We start from the raw sequence: 14688 nt of genomic DNA, 5'->3' as shown, positions 1-14688 counted from the left end.
TTCATGTTCCTTTCCTTTGCCTTAATTTCTGAGTGTCTTGATATGTACAGGGATAATTTAAGTCAAGCTCTTTGCACATTTATATAACAGACTTGAACTGTTATCTGTTTAATTAGTACACTGTGTTGTAAAGGTATTTATGATAATGTGATCTTGAAAACTGATGACTAACCTGGAATTGACCTCATAAGCCAATCTTTTATTGTCTGGATTGTGTCACATTGGAACTTGTACATAATAAAGCACATCACAAGAAAGCGTGGAAACATTTTGCTTCTCAAAGCCTTTTTATTATTACACAGATATGGGGCCAGGCAGTGCTTACAAGTTACACCAAGTAGCCTAAAGTACAGCATTTCAAAATCACATCGTTATTACATTGAAACAAATCAGAAACGGCACTTAATGTAAAAACCCCCGGTGTCAATTCCCCTAGCTTCCGCACCATAGTGACGTTAAAACAACCACAAAACAAGCCAATGTTTCAAAACCCCATAACAACTCACTAGCCCAAGCTGATAACAAACATTGTTCTCCACAAAGAATTTCTCAGGTTGATATGAAAGACAGTTGGCTGGCTGATATCGAAGTTGCTTAACAAAGATTTCCTATTTCATAAATTGTCAGGGAAAGCCACTGAAATGTGAAAGGATGACACTGAGTCTCTGCTGGTGATTGTGTGTTGACAGACAGGCCTCTGTGGCCTTGATGGGGAAACAACCCTGAAGTTCAGACAGATAAACAGACTCATCAGGGAAGTGAGGGATTTTTTTCCACTGAGGTGTGAATCGGAGGCAAACAAGTAAGAAAGGTAAGGTGTCTTACTCTGAATCCTCCTTATCTCAATCCAAATGTTGGTCAACAGCAAAGTTTATTTCCAAGAAGGAGAAACTTTGACCTTGACCACACCACCAGAACAAGGACCATTAACCTGGTTCCCATTGAGTCACGCAGTTCTCAAGCTTATTACAGTAAATTAAAAGTCCCTGGACCGTACTGATGACAAACTGAACTATTCCTCTGAGTTCAGCTTCATGTTGACGTCAGCCTCAAAGAGCTGAGTGTACTTTGGAACATAAGGTGTTAAGAATAGCACCCCATGTCTTTTCATGAGTCATTGTTTGCATAACAGCATTTAAATATGCTTTCTATTTAGCATGAACTGTTAAATATCCTATACTTGTGCGACTGAACAATTGAAGTGAACTGATAGTGACACTGATTGTGCTGAGTGTTTGATTCCTGAATTGTGTAGGCCTTTCTATGACTCATACAATCTCTTTGATGAAGCAATGAAATCAAACTGTTTAGGAGAAAACTACAATGATACACAACAATTCAATATCATAGTTTATTTTTTTTTCAATCTTTTTCATATATTTTCATATAAAAAGTGTCAGTAACTGACATCAGTCAGAAGTTTGAAAAAAATACCTCTACTTCCTCTCAAACCACTTCCAAATGTACCATTCCTTAATCATCATCATCCTCCTCCACCTCACTCATTCATCTGTCCAATTCTCTCAATCCACCCTCAGAAGAATGCAGTACTTTACTCGTTTTAGTAAACAAAAAAACAAACAAAAACAAAAAAACAGCAGAGGATTCACACCTCTGTTCAAAAAAAAGCTGCTTTTGCACTGGTTAGACTTCCCCAGCAGGGAAATAAGCACAGCTACAACCTTTTGCGTTCGACAGCTAATCGACCGCAGTCGGCCCTGTTCAGGCCAGCACGGTCCCCTAGCAATGGGAACACGGCAGCCCAGAAAGTCTCTGCTCACCAAAGAGCACTTCTTATATGTTTTATAGAGAAAACAGAAGAGGTATTCATTTACTGGTAAAATTCACAATCCAAAGCTTCGAAAGTGTTAGGGCCACCAGGCAGCTGGGATAAGCGGAAGACAAGATAGGTGTGGTTAGGGCAACCGGAAGCAAATCCCTCCTGGAAAACCTGGTTTCTAACTTTCTTTTTGATTAGCTTTTTTTTTCTTTTTTCCCATTACCAGAAAAATAACGACATCATTAACAAATGATAAACAGTTATCTCACAATAACAAAGCTACAGCAGAAGCAAGAAGTATTTCCTTCAAAGTGCCTCGCTATCTTTTTTTTTTTTGACACACGAAATTCAAAGACGTACTTTTTTTTTCTTTCCGTCATTTCTGTGAAACACACACAAACATCCACTTCTCAGTCATCATGAACACAACAGACTCATCCACACATGTACAGTTAAACTCAAAACGGCTCAGTGTTCTTTGAGTTTCTTTCCACGCCTCTGGTTTTCACACACTTCTTGGATTAGCTTACATTGACATTTGAGATTTGGGATGGGGGGGTAGAGGAGTACAGGGCAAGAAGGGGGGGGGGGCAGTAATGCAGTGGATTTCTAATGGATAGGGGTTTAAGGGGTTACAATGGGGTTGGGAGGGTGATTTGGGGATCAATATGACCCCGCTGAATACAATATGGGAGCAGCAGCGTCAGCACGTATGCACACTGTGCTGGATAGTTCAGGCACACGTAAAAACACCGCCCAAAATAATGCTTCCATCTCCAGTTACTGCTAACAGCAACCACATCGACAACGACATCCACTTCTCTTGATACAAAATGAAATAAAAAGATATTAAAGAAACTAAACAAACAGTGATGACAGAATCAAAGTGCAGTGTTTCTTCCTGCACAGCTTTCTGGGGATTTTTTTTTATGGGTCTTCACTCTACCAGGAGGCAGAAGAGATTGACAACTGATGTGCTGCACGCTGGAATACTGAAACGTAGTCCTGGATGCCTCCGGTGTCAGTGCTCTGACCAGGCACAATCTCTCCAGGCTGCCCCCTCTTGGTCAGTTTTGGCACTGAAGGCAACACGAACTGAGTTTATGTATCCACTTGTTTGAGATGACTTTTCTTCAACAGTTCTTTCTCTCTCTCTTTTTTTTTCTTGCTTTTGTTTTGTTCTGATCCTCTTCTCAACATCCATCCAACACCAGGACAAGCATCATCAGAAACCAAGGCTTTTCACATCTCTTCCACATTTTTGTTGAATTCCCCCCCTTTGATTTGTTTTTTCTTGAAGTGTCCCATAATGAGCAACAACACTGACAGTAAAAAGACAACTATAAAAAAAAACGCCAAAAGCACTTCATGTCATGTAGCGGGTGATCGCTCTCAGAGCGTATAACAGTTCTGCCTGCATTCGCGCTTCCATAAGAAGCAGATTAACATGGACCTGCAGGAGACAAGAGAGAGAAACCAAATAGTCATTAAATGTCGGACATTAACCAGTTAAAAAAATAAATAAAATAGCTGCTTCAACTCAGGATCTCACCTTCTCGGAGTGCTGAAACTGCCTCCAGAAACTCTCATACATTCGTTTGGTGGTCTTCTCAGGACTACACACCATGGTCTTGATATAGATCTTAAAGCTACGGTCCAGCAGCTGGTTTATCTCTCCGTAATCGTAGTCATCATACCTGAAGAACGCAAAGAAAAACAATGTTAGGAACATCAGATGACACAATGCTGATTGAGTACAGAACATAAGTTACAATATCCTGCAACGGACCTGATGCCGAACATGCAGTGGATGTAGTTCCAGATGGCCCTGCGCAGCATGCTGGTGTCCACATCCTTGTGTGTTGCCATGGTGTTGTAGGTCAGGTTGTAGGCCATTTGAAACTTCTCATCCAACATCTGACCGACGTCAGGATACAGTCTGTTGACCAGAGAGAAGCCGTGGTCCTCCCAGCTGTAGTCCTGGACAAATTAAAACCAGCCAATGAATGACCATCCTCACTGTATAACTCACTTTTTGCACTCATGTCAGACTGTCTCTGATCTCTACCTGTACTCTGAATGTGGGCACGTGCTCCCCCCTCCTGGAGAAGTCTTTGTAGCCGTAACTGGGGTCCTCAAAGTGTCGGGAGATGTCTCTGGAGGGGACACACTCCTCGTCCTCTGCTGTGACCACCAGCATGCTCTCCGTCTTCTCCCTCTCAAAGCGAGTGGCCATCTCCTCTTGGCTGGCCTCTTCATCATCACGGCACTCCTGCAGCTGCTTCATGCGCTCCATCAGCACCTCCACCTCGCCACACATCTCCTGTGAATCAACATAACACATCCACAGTTAGGAAAGGGATTCATACATAAACTCAAATCCCTGTTTTGTGGTTTAATCTTCATCAGCCAAAAGAGGAATATGAGACATCTTCGCTCAGCTGCTGCCAGTTTCTTGGCATTTTAGGATTATTCCTGCTGCCTGGAATTAAGTTTCACATGCTGCTAAGAAAACCCTCACTTTCATCTCTCTCCACACACTCCGTCTTTTACCACTCACATGGTCGCCAAGTGGATCATCGTGGTGATAAGCGTGACCGTTGCCGTTGGCGATGTCACAGACGCAGTACTGGCTGAGGGAGGGAGGTCTGAAAGTGTGTCCGCCATCGCAGTGGATCTCGGGCATGATGCCGCAGCCGAAGGTGAAGGATGCGAGGGAGTGGTAGTGTGTGAGGAGGACCACAGCGTGAATGAGCTCCGCAAGTGACCAGCTGTGTTCCTCAGCCTTCAGAAGGCACTGAAAACAAAATAATGAAAAAACTTTAGAGTCGTGCTAAGAGAGCCAAATAATGACTTCAATATCAGTGACCTTTAAAAGGAGGTGTGAAAAAGTGTTTTTACCCTTCTAATTCAATTTATTGTCTTCTTTTGCTTTCAAGCACTAGCCCCCATCACCCTTAAGCTCTGCTTCACTACACAAGTTACACAGCTGCAGCCCCGACCCATGATCTCAGCCTATTACATAAGACTTAATGTCCACATCCACCCTCTAAGATCATGCCCGTTCTCTCACCTCGATGTGTTCCTTGGTGAGGAGCCACGGTCGGTGGGCCAAGATTTTGTTGAGCTCGCCAAGCTGCTGCAGCTTCTGCGGGGCTTTGTCCAGGCCGTTGAGCCACTTCGGATCTCCTCCAACCTGGAGGAAGTCGTTTACATGCAGGTTGACCAAGTAGGAGCACTGGTGTCTAGCTGCCGCCTGCAGGATCAGAGGGGAAAAAAAGTTAATCGTCAGATACTTCAGAACTTGACATGAAATGAAGAAATGGATTTGATTTGAATTCACAGAGGATGAACACGACTGTACCATGATGCCGATGTAGTGTCGGTAGTGCAAAGACAGGGGTCCATCCATCTGCAGCAGGTAGTGCTGCGTCCGCAGAAAACCCTCCAGGTACTGCGGGTGGAAGCCCATCACCAGGGAAATGTTGTCAAGGCGACCGAGGGCTGCAAATGCATCCTCAAATATCGACTGTGTCCTGGCGTCCACTTTACTGACGTGAAGAATCTAACAGAAAAATGAGCCAAAATAAAAAATAAATAAACTTCATATTTTAAAACCGCGATTAAAGATTTAAATGTGTAGTAGGATTGCAGTCTGTGTCGTACCTCTTTTTCAGGGATAAATCTACTTGGTCCGTTACCTAGGGGTCTTGGGATTCTTACACCCAAGTCCTGCAAGACAGAAAGGGAGAAAAAGAAAAACACGCACTTTTAATACGACAGGAAAACAGAGAGACTTCAGGCACCGTCAGCTTTGGATCATCACTTCTCATCTCTAATGTCCTCCCTCTACTGTCATTTCATTGCATCACCAGTGTAAAGAAACCAGAGTCGCTTTGTCTGACTGATATTAAACCTGACTGATTCTTATTAACTAAGACAAAAAAAAAGATGGAGGAAAAAATAATAAGAAAATTATAAACACAAATGCAGTTTATGCTTTTCTTAACTGTAATTATCCCATGATTAATTAAACTCACTGTCACTGTCACAGTTCAGGAGTAAAGCAAACACACAAAGACAAGGTGACTATTTGCAATCAAACTAAATAAAAAACAATAGAAAACTTTACATTGACTCTACTCTGTCGTGTAACTTCGAGCTGCTTGCCCAGACATGTCTGCTAGCGGACACTGAGGCTATCTGCTGTCCCGCAGCACACAATGAATGAATGACCATGATATGTAAATTATTCAAAAATGACACTGTGTTAAAAACATGCCTTTAACATGTCGACTTCATTGAAACTGAAAATAAAGAAAGGAATCAAACGCAGAGACGTTTTCTTGTCCGATGACCACAAACTCTTCTCTGTCGTAAACAAGTCCGGACAAAAGACTGCACTGCAGCTTATTTACTCAAAGGAAAAAAGGTCGCCCGAAAACTTCAATAATGTCACACGATTTTAAAACCTCAAAGAGCAGACTGAAATCTTAAAGTTAGTCCATTTTCAGCGAGTGTTAGTCGACTATTGAAGCTTTTTTCTTTCTTTCGCTTACCTTTTTGCTTAGCCGTTCACAATGGGTACATATCTTTAACAGGTTTGTCACTGCGAAAGAATTATTTTCCACGTTTTCAGCTGGTGCGACAGCGTGCCTCATCTCGTGTCCTCGCTGCACATTAACTATTTTAGGGGAATAAAACATTTAAAACGTATGCTGGATGGCTGTTTCCTCTTCTCTTTGTTCCTTGAGGCACTGGGTAAAGTGCTCAGTAGTCAGCTGTTGCAGCCCTACAGCAGAATACCGTCCTCTCTCGCTCATACATTCGGTAAATAAGACGAGCCTCGCTTGATTGACGCGGCCAGCAGCCAATCAAGTGTCGAAAACAGCCTCGCGCAGCCAATGGAGGGAGGAGGAGCACGTGGGGGCGGCGCTAACCGTGAGGAGAGGGGGGTCCTAAACGTGAGCTGAAAGAACAATCCCCCTTAAGGAAAACATCATCACTTCTCTTTCCTTTCTTTTGTTCGCTGCTACCATTTATCATGATTGAATTAACTGTTATGCATCGCGCTCTGTATGCTAAACAATGACAGCAATCAATTCAAGGTGATTGCTGTTTGATTTGCCTCTGCAATCAGCCCTATCAATACTTAAATCAATCATTTAATATGGAGTGATAACAATACAAGAAATAGTTTCCTCTACCACGGTTGGTAAAAAAAAACCATGAGTGCTATCTGTGTGTCCATCTGTGTAATGTGCATCCAGTGAAAACAACAACAACCTAAAGCCAGATCTAGCATGCAGCAGCAAGTCTCACTATTTGATTCTTGCTGCATTTGGGGGGGGGGGGTAAACTGAGCCCCTGTTCTCCTCGTTGAGCTGCAGAAGAAGGTAGAGGTCTGCTGTGCAAAGATCAGCATCAGCGCACAGTGAGATGGACCTACTGCAACAACAACAGCCATTCAGTTAGTGGTTTTGCACCGCAGCCTATCAGACCACAGATAATGTCATTCCTCCACCAATCAGCCCCGGCTGAAAGACTCCTTTAAAAGCCAGGAGGAAGCAGAGATAAGGAAGGCAGCTCTTATGGCTTTGTTTATCCCAGCTTGACAATAACACGCTCGCTGGGACAGTGTATAACTGGTTTATCACACCGCGGTAGTTTGAAAGTCAATAATTACTCATAATTATATCAGATGAAATGTCTTAAAAACAACTTCATGTACTGCAGAATGTGGTTACAGTATAACATCCACATTCAGATGTGTTGATAGTGGAATGGAGCTGTGCTAGAAATGTTCAACTTGTCTTTTAAAGTTCTGAAAACGACAGATACACAGTCTTCTTGTAGCAACACATGCAAGTCAAGTGTTTATTTCCTCTGTAGACCGTCAGCTACCACATCAGAAAAGCATCCCCATGTTGGCCTGTTCATGCACAGACACATGAGGACATCTGTGTGTCAGGTTTCTGTCTGAGAATTCAGAAATTACATGTTTTCACCCAGCGAAACAGAAAAGACTGTTTGTGTTTTTTAGATTTCATTTTATGGGGATAAAACGAAGCAATAGTTTTGATTGTCTTGAAACAGAAACAATTTTCCTTGTTCCAGTTCATCCTCACAGCAACAACTTCTGAGTCTATGAAGTGATGAACTGTGAAGGGATACCCAACAAAAATCAGATAAACAAGTTAAATTTGGTGTAATCAGGGGAGCCAACAAAGGGCAAGTCTGCCCCTGTGCACTTCGATCAAGAGCCTTCCCGGACCAGTTTGGCAACCGACTGCAAGTCCCCAGCACTGATAGCTAGATAGCACAGTATTCAGCAGGTTCATTGTGTGGATCGAGCCAACCGCCAAACCCCCACACCCCTACCCCACCCCACCCCAACCCGGTCCCTCTACTGATGCCACAGGGTGGGGTGCAGGGCAGCAGTAAACATGTTCCCAGGGCTGGAGTCAGCACTCCCAGAGCTGCCGGGAGCCCCATGGCTCAGCAAAGCTGCAGAAGAGGTTGGTCAGCGTTAGGGCTTACGACACACCAAACCTTTTCACATAAAAGCGCTTAGGCTCGGGGGTCCGGCCTCGCGGACTGGGGCCAAATACTATTGTCAGAGTGCACGCACTGACTGCTCTGTACTGACTGTACTCACATCAGGGGTGTCTGTGTGTGTGTTTCAGTGATTCAGGCGTATATGCTCCTTCCCAGAGTGACCGAGATTATCTTACCTTGTTGCATGTTAGTAGCTGCTTACCAGAGCTGAATTATACACATGCAAACCAGATGTTGTACACAAGTCACATGGATTCATAAGTAGCGTGCATAATGGACAGACATCTCATGAAAACATCCACGTAGTATTATATTTTCTCCAGAAAAAGCTATTAGGTAGACAATGAATTACTTTTTGCTGTCAAACTAAACATCTTTCAGTGAGCATGTTGAACACTTGGTTTTATGTCTGTTGTGTTCAGAAAGTTGGGCACAACAGAATATTAGACTTTAGACTTTGTGTTGTTATGTGTGGCTTGTATTACCATCTGTGAGACCTTGCTTAAGATCACATTGTGACATAAAACAACACACTGCAGGTGTCTCGGGAAACGTTGGACACCTTTCAAGAGACTGTAAGTGTCTCAGTTGAGTTATGTGGCATCACAGATGGTATGTTTTGAACAGCGTTCTTAAAGTTCACGGGACACATTTCAAACATGCTTTTTGTGAACACACTTCAATCAATGAGCATGTCGGGGTTTCTGCTACTTACTTATTTAAATTTACAAATGAATGTATTGAGACATGTCGCTGTTGTGGAGGATGAACCGCTTTAACCACTAAGCCACCCTGGAGATGAGACTGTATGTGAATGTGTGAGTACAGTATGTGTGTGTGTGTGTGTGTGTATGCATGTGACGGACATTTGGCTTATAGAGGTTAAAACAACATGAAGATTAGTTATGACGGAGGGAAAGACTCCTGGAAACGAAAAGTATCATCTAAAACTTGTTTTAACAGTGTGATAGTGATGTGTTTAGAGAAAGGCCTGAACAATGGACACATTGTGCTCATACATAGTTAATCAAACACTGTTTCCACATGAAGTTTTAAGTGTTCGATAAATGCATTTACAGAAGTCACACTGAAGAATAGAAACAAGCTTCTTAAACTTAGAGTGCAACTAAACCTGATCAAACACACCTGAAACTGTGAATCTTCAAAGAAAATATGAATGTTAAAGTTTTACCTGCTGTTATAGAAATATAATGCAAGCTTTGCACATGTGAGCATCAGTACATATAGGTTTTATGGAAGAGGAAGCAGGGAATAACAATGTAAAAACCAGTATCTGACCAAACTTTCCATGATTTGAATGTGTAAACTACAAACTATTCATGTCGTCAGTATGAGTGTTTCATACTCAAAAGATAGTATCTAAACAAAGTGTGAAAATGAAACTAGTGACTTTGCACTGACAATTTAAAGGGTTGGTGTGCACGAGTGCACGAGTAAACAGATACTATACATAGACGCACAAGAGTTTTGAGGAAATTATGTTATGCTGAAATGTGACAGATTCATTACATCTCCAGCTTTAAAGTCAATTGTTTCATTAAGATCTAACTGTCTACTGTCAAGAATTAGTTCACTAAACTTTTTATAAGTAACAAAGTATGGCATATACTTTCTCAAATGCTCACAGCAACAGTTGTTTTTCCTTTACGAGTGAGGAGTAGTATTAACAACAGCCTTAAGCCAATAAAGAGGATGATAAAAGTTAATAAGATTAAAAAACTGAGAGAGGAAGCCATGCCAGGCGTAAACTTTTCACATATGTGTCTCAGCGCTGCGGCTGCTGTGTTTTCTCAGGCAGTGAGACGCGAGGGAACCGCAAAAACTGTGGGGATGTTCAACAAGTGGCAGAAGTCCACCAGACCAGTTCAAACCTGACCTATCAGTGCGCAGAGGAGAGGAAGCAGAAAACTCTCGAACACTGACATAAGCCTAGCAACAGGCTTCCACCAATCACAGGGCAGATCACAGTTACAGGAACCAATCTTCTCTGCCCTCTCTCTCTGCCTCTCTTGTTTCTGTGAAAAAAAGAAAAGGAAAACAGAAAAAAAAGTTCTGCCGAGGTATGAAGTTCATTGAACAACTTAATCTGGTCTGTTTCATAGAGAGTAATTCTGTTTACTGCTGTGTTTGTCCACTTGTAATTTTTATTTGTTTGAGTTTGACAAAAAAAAAAAAGAAATACAAATGTCTTCTAACTTCACAGCAAACACAAAACCATATGGTTCAGCTAAGCCCAGAGGCTCACAAACAGAAACTCTCTTCTGTGAAAAACAACCACGACTCTTTTTCCATGTAAACAGATCACGCTGAAACATGTGTAAACTGTTTTTAACAGCATGCAACTGAATCAATACGTTTAAATACTACACACCTACAGATATGAGCACAGTTTTAACTCATACACAGCCAAAGAGAGAAAACTGCAGACTCAGAGGGTATCCCCCTCCCCACTCTTCAAACACTGCTTTAGGTTCAAGCCTGTTCATCTATCGCTGAGCATTTACCCGGCCGACTGGAGGGTTAACCCTTACCTGTCCAGCAGGCCCTTATGTTACAGAGCAGAGGAACTGGTTGTGAGAACCATCATAAGCTGATGTATCTGAGTCAGATATGAGACTTGATGTGTTTTTAACCATAATTTTCATTAGATTTTCAGACTTGTGAGCAAAGCTCATATCAGTGTGGGAATTAACTGGACCAGAGTCGCCTTTTGGCCCTCTTTGAGCAACTCTTGGTCCCTTTTCTTCTCCTTTTTTCCCAGTCGTCTCTTGTCTGATCTGTGTGTATTCTGGCAGGCTATCAGAGTAGAGCGGTCTCGTCAACGCCTGCTTTCCTGAGAGGAGAGGCGTGCCCCTGAGACCAGTGGGTCCAGGACCAGCGTACACCAACACTGGGAGGAAGCAGCGTTCCCTGGATTCCATGAAATGCAGAGGAACTGGAGAGACTTCAGGGAACACACGGAAAAGAGAAACGATGGAGGAGGGAAGAGGTATCTGGGACAAAAGACAACTTCTCTTTTATGACTTTATACAGCCAGGCATAAACATGCATATACACCATTCCCTAAATAATCTATGTGCTGTGGACTGCGATCCAAGAGAAAAGGCGTTGGCCCACAACCCCTGTGTGCACGTGAGGAAGAGTGAGTTCCCGGGGATGTTATTCTAACAGGCAGAGGGCAGCTGTCACAATACAACAGGCTCCGAGAGAAAAGAACCCATAGAAAAACAGAAAATACCAAACCCTCCCCAGCTATCTTTAGCCCAATATGACACAAGCAGCAACCACAAATCAATGAGAAACTCTCCATTTTGCTGCACCTTTCCTCTCCTCTCTTTGTATTCTCTCTTCTTCTATAAAACAACCCCTACTGCGCTTTGACTCCCCCTCCTTCATTGAGTTTACCAATGGGAAACACAGGAGATAACGCAACGGGGAGAGTTTAGAAGGGTGCTCCTGAAAGTTCTGCAAAGTTCTGTAGCGAATGTTTCACTGAAGAAATGTAGTGCAAGCTTATCTCCGCTCATGTTGTCCAGATACACGGGACTAACAAACCTGACCTTATATCAGCATCGAGACGCCAACAACCCCAAAGAAAACAGCCCCTCCGATGTGACACTGCTGTGTGCCTCCTGGCATGCACAGCTGTTTCTCGCTCTCTCCCTGTCTCTCTCTCTCTCTCTTTCTTTCTGTGTGCGTCTCTCTCTCTCTCTTTCTCTCTCTCTGTTTCTCTCTCAAGACCTCTGCTCTGCTGACTGAGCAAAAATGAGTCATCTCACTGGGAACCTGGCCAAAAGTGTTGTTGATCATCACCCTATAATTCTTAATGGGCACTGTAAAAACCAGCACAAAGGATCTGACCCTTAACCTGTTTCTGTGGGAATACAGAAAGGTGATGATTCACTCAAAAAAACTAAAAAAAAAACCCAAAACAACAAATAAGTTCATACGAAGTTCAAAACGTGAGCCACTAAAATCAAAGGTCATGAAAGCGTGACGAGCCGTTGAGCCGAACAAAGAGGGTTTTATCAGTTTTATCATTTCTATGTAGTTGCTCTGCAGAAAACAAGGGAGTCACTGAACTAGTTTTATAAAACAGAACAAGAAAGGCTGACAGTCCTGATAGCAGTGATCCAGTGTGAGCTTCACCAGCTTAGACAGCAGACAAAAACAGACACTGATAAAGTCTGATGTTACACATCATAAACGCTACAGCACAGATTATGACACGATTGCACTCATCTTCACTTCTGTTGTTGCTCATGCTGGTTTCACTTCTGCCCTTCTCTTTTTCCACTGTCTATCCTCGCAATCTGTAACCTTCACGAGGCTCTATTTTGATCGCCAAGTTGCTCGTGGGATGTGATACCGCCGCACTTTAAGGGAGGAGGAAGTGATATGGCCTAATTGTTGCCCTCAGAACCATTTTGGCCGTGTCCTATTACTTCATTAATAGGCAATGGGCCTCGGTACTGAACGGCAGAACAAAATGGCTGGCAGAAACTCATTTGAGTGCAACATCACGGCGACTGGCCCATTAATGTTTAATCGTTTATGAAATGTCTGTTTGATTGGCTGGAAACTCAATCTCTTTGGTCTCTGTCCTCCTCACTCTTCGTCACGGACTCAACATTTCCAGTCTTTTCACAGATTACTTTATGTCGCTGATGCTTTGTATAACATTACAGAGCAGCGACAGAACAGAGGAGAGAGAGAGAAATATGGTATTTTAATAATATTTTCACTGCATTTGTAAATTGACTAAATTGGTTTTATTTCTATTCTATTTATTTCTATTTATCAATAGTGACTTTAAAATCATCTGACTTCTATATAAGATAATGAAGTTATAGTTGCATATATTGTATACTACCTATAATTGTGATTTGTAGCCATATTTATATGTCATATACACATGTTCATATTATTATAAGTACAGTTATTAAGGGAGTGTGACTGTTCTGAACATGTGAGGAAATATGGCTTCCACCTGTTTTTCTGATAGTGGCTCTCAGGTTCATCCACCACTTTGGTCTGGACTGAAATATCTCAACTATTGGACGGATTCCTATGAGATTTTGGACAAGACAGTCATTGTCCCCAGAGGATAAATCTCACAGGCTCTGAAGATGCCCCAACTTTTACTGTAGAGCCACCAGCAGTTCAAAATGTTCACTTGAATAGTGAAATATCTCAACATCTACAAGATGACTTGGCACAAAATTTGCATGTATAACACAAATGAACTGTGAGACGCTATGAGGCCTGTGGGGACAGCTGTACTGACTTAAGTCAAAGTGTATCTGTCTGAGATTAGATCTGAGATGGATGACTGAAAAACGCTGTTCAAACACCTCCCATGTAGACACACACTTTTTTCTCACCTGGGCAAACTCTTTTTACAAAAATACACATTTACACAATATCCAAAACCCATTTTTAACAGGAATCAGTCAACTAAACTTCTAGACTACTACTGTACAGATTATAGCTGTATTAAAAGGTATAACAACAGCCCTCTCTTTGTCCTTCTGTTAATCTTTGTTCCTCCCAAATGACCCATTTAGTTTTCTTGCACCACAAGTTCAACTTCAAACAGCTTTCCACGATGAGGTACAGAAAATATACACAGTGGAGCCAGCAGACTCATTGTGTGCTAAACACAACGGGACAAGTAGAAACACACAAAAATTCATAGTGCATGTACATGCATGCTGTCCTCTCAAGACTTTACCCAGCAAGTTCCTCAAATATGAAAACACATGACATGAGATCATGAGTTTGTACTGTGCAAATCAACACTGGAGAAACGAAAGACCAAAATGAAGTGAGGAAAATGCTTACATAGGCACATTATATTCTGAGCCTAAAATATGTCCAAACAACTGTCATCACTCATGTGTCTCAAACATGATGCTTAAAAGACCCAAATTGTGTAGGATTTAATCCTGAGTACAACAGCCTTTTCTAACTATTAGCTGCTAACATGACATTCATGGATAAAATAGACCTTTTCTAAATGTTCTATATCATTTTATGTAAATGATTGAGTATAATTATTAATTAATATTCAGTCTACATATGTAGAAATATTGTAGTCGAGTTTATTTCTTTAATGGTAAAATACATGTGTTAGGTTTATTTGTATGATGGTTGTTGAGTTTTGCAAACTCCCCATGGACCTCGTAACCCTGACAGAAGTGTGCCTGCAGTGTGTGTGTGTGTGTGTGTGTGTGTGTGCGTGTGTTGTCGTCCTCTGTCTCATGCCACAGGTAGTGTTGGACATATTTGCATTGTGGTTAATCTATTACAGGCTCGCAGGACAGAGA

At 42.1% G+C, this 14688-nt stretch overlaps 1 protein-coding gene across 2 annotated transcripts in view; it reads right to left on the bottom strand.

Moving 5' to 3' along the window:
• Positions 1-264: 264 nt before the first annotated feature.
• The window catches only part of sesn1 (sestrin 1), a 53744-nt gene continuing 39320 nt past the window's right edge, over positions 265-14688 (bottom strand). The window contains exons 1-9 of one of the 2 annotated variants that reach the window (XM_053336494.1): positions 6340-6586; positions 5447-5512; positions 5145-5345; positions 4854-5036; positions 4341-4577; positions 3849-4103; positions 3570-3760; positions 3333-3477; positions 265-3233 (exon numbers count right to left, since the gene is read on the bottom strand). In XM_053336494.1, the coding sequence (XP_053192469.1) occupies positions 3147-3233; positions 3333-3477; positions 3570-3760; positions 3849-4103; positions 4341-4577; positions 4854-5036; positions 5145-5345; positions 5447-5512; positions 6340-6486 (1512 nt within the window). In that variant the 5' untranslated portion in view covers positions 6487-6586 and the 3' untranslated portion in view covers positions 265-3146. Of the gene's footprint in view, positions 3234-3332; positions 3478-3569; positions 3761-3848; positions 4104-4340; positions 4578-4853; positions 5037-5144; positions 5346-5446; positions 5513-6339; positions 6587-14688 lie in introns of those variants that run through there. The other variant, XM_053336493.1, reaches the window with a different exon arrangement.

This window comes from Scomber japonicus, chromosome 17, assembly GCF_027409825.1.
Source record: "Scomber japonicus isolate fScoJap1 chromosome 17, fScoJap1.pri, whole genome shotgun sequence".
Taxonomy (NCBI): domain Eukaryota; kingdom Metazoa; phylum Chordata; class Actinopteri; order Scombriformes; family Scombridae; genus Scomber; species Scomber japonicus.
Note: the sequence above shows the minus strand (reverse complement) of the source record. Positions and strands in the feature narration are given on the sequence as shown.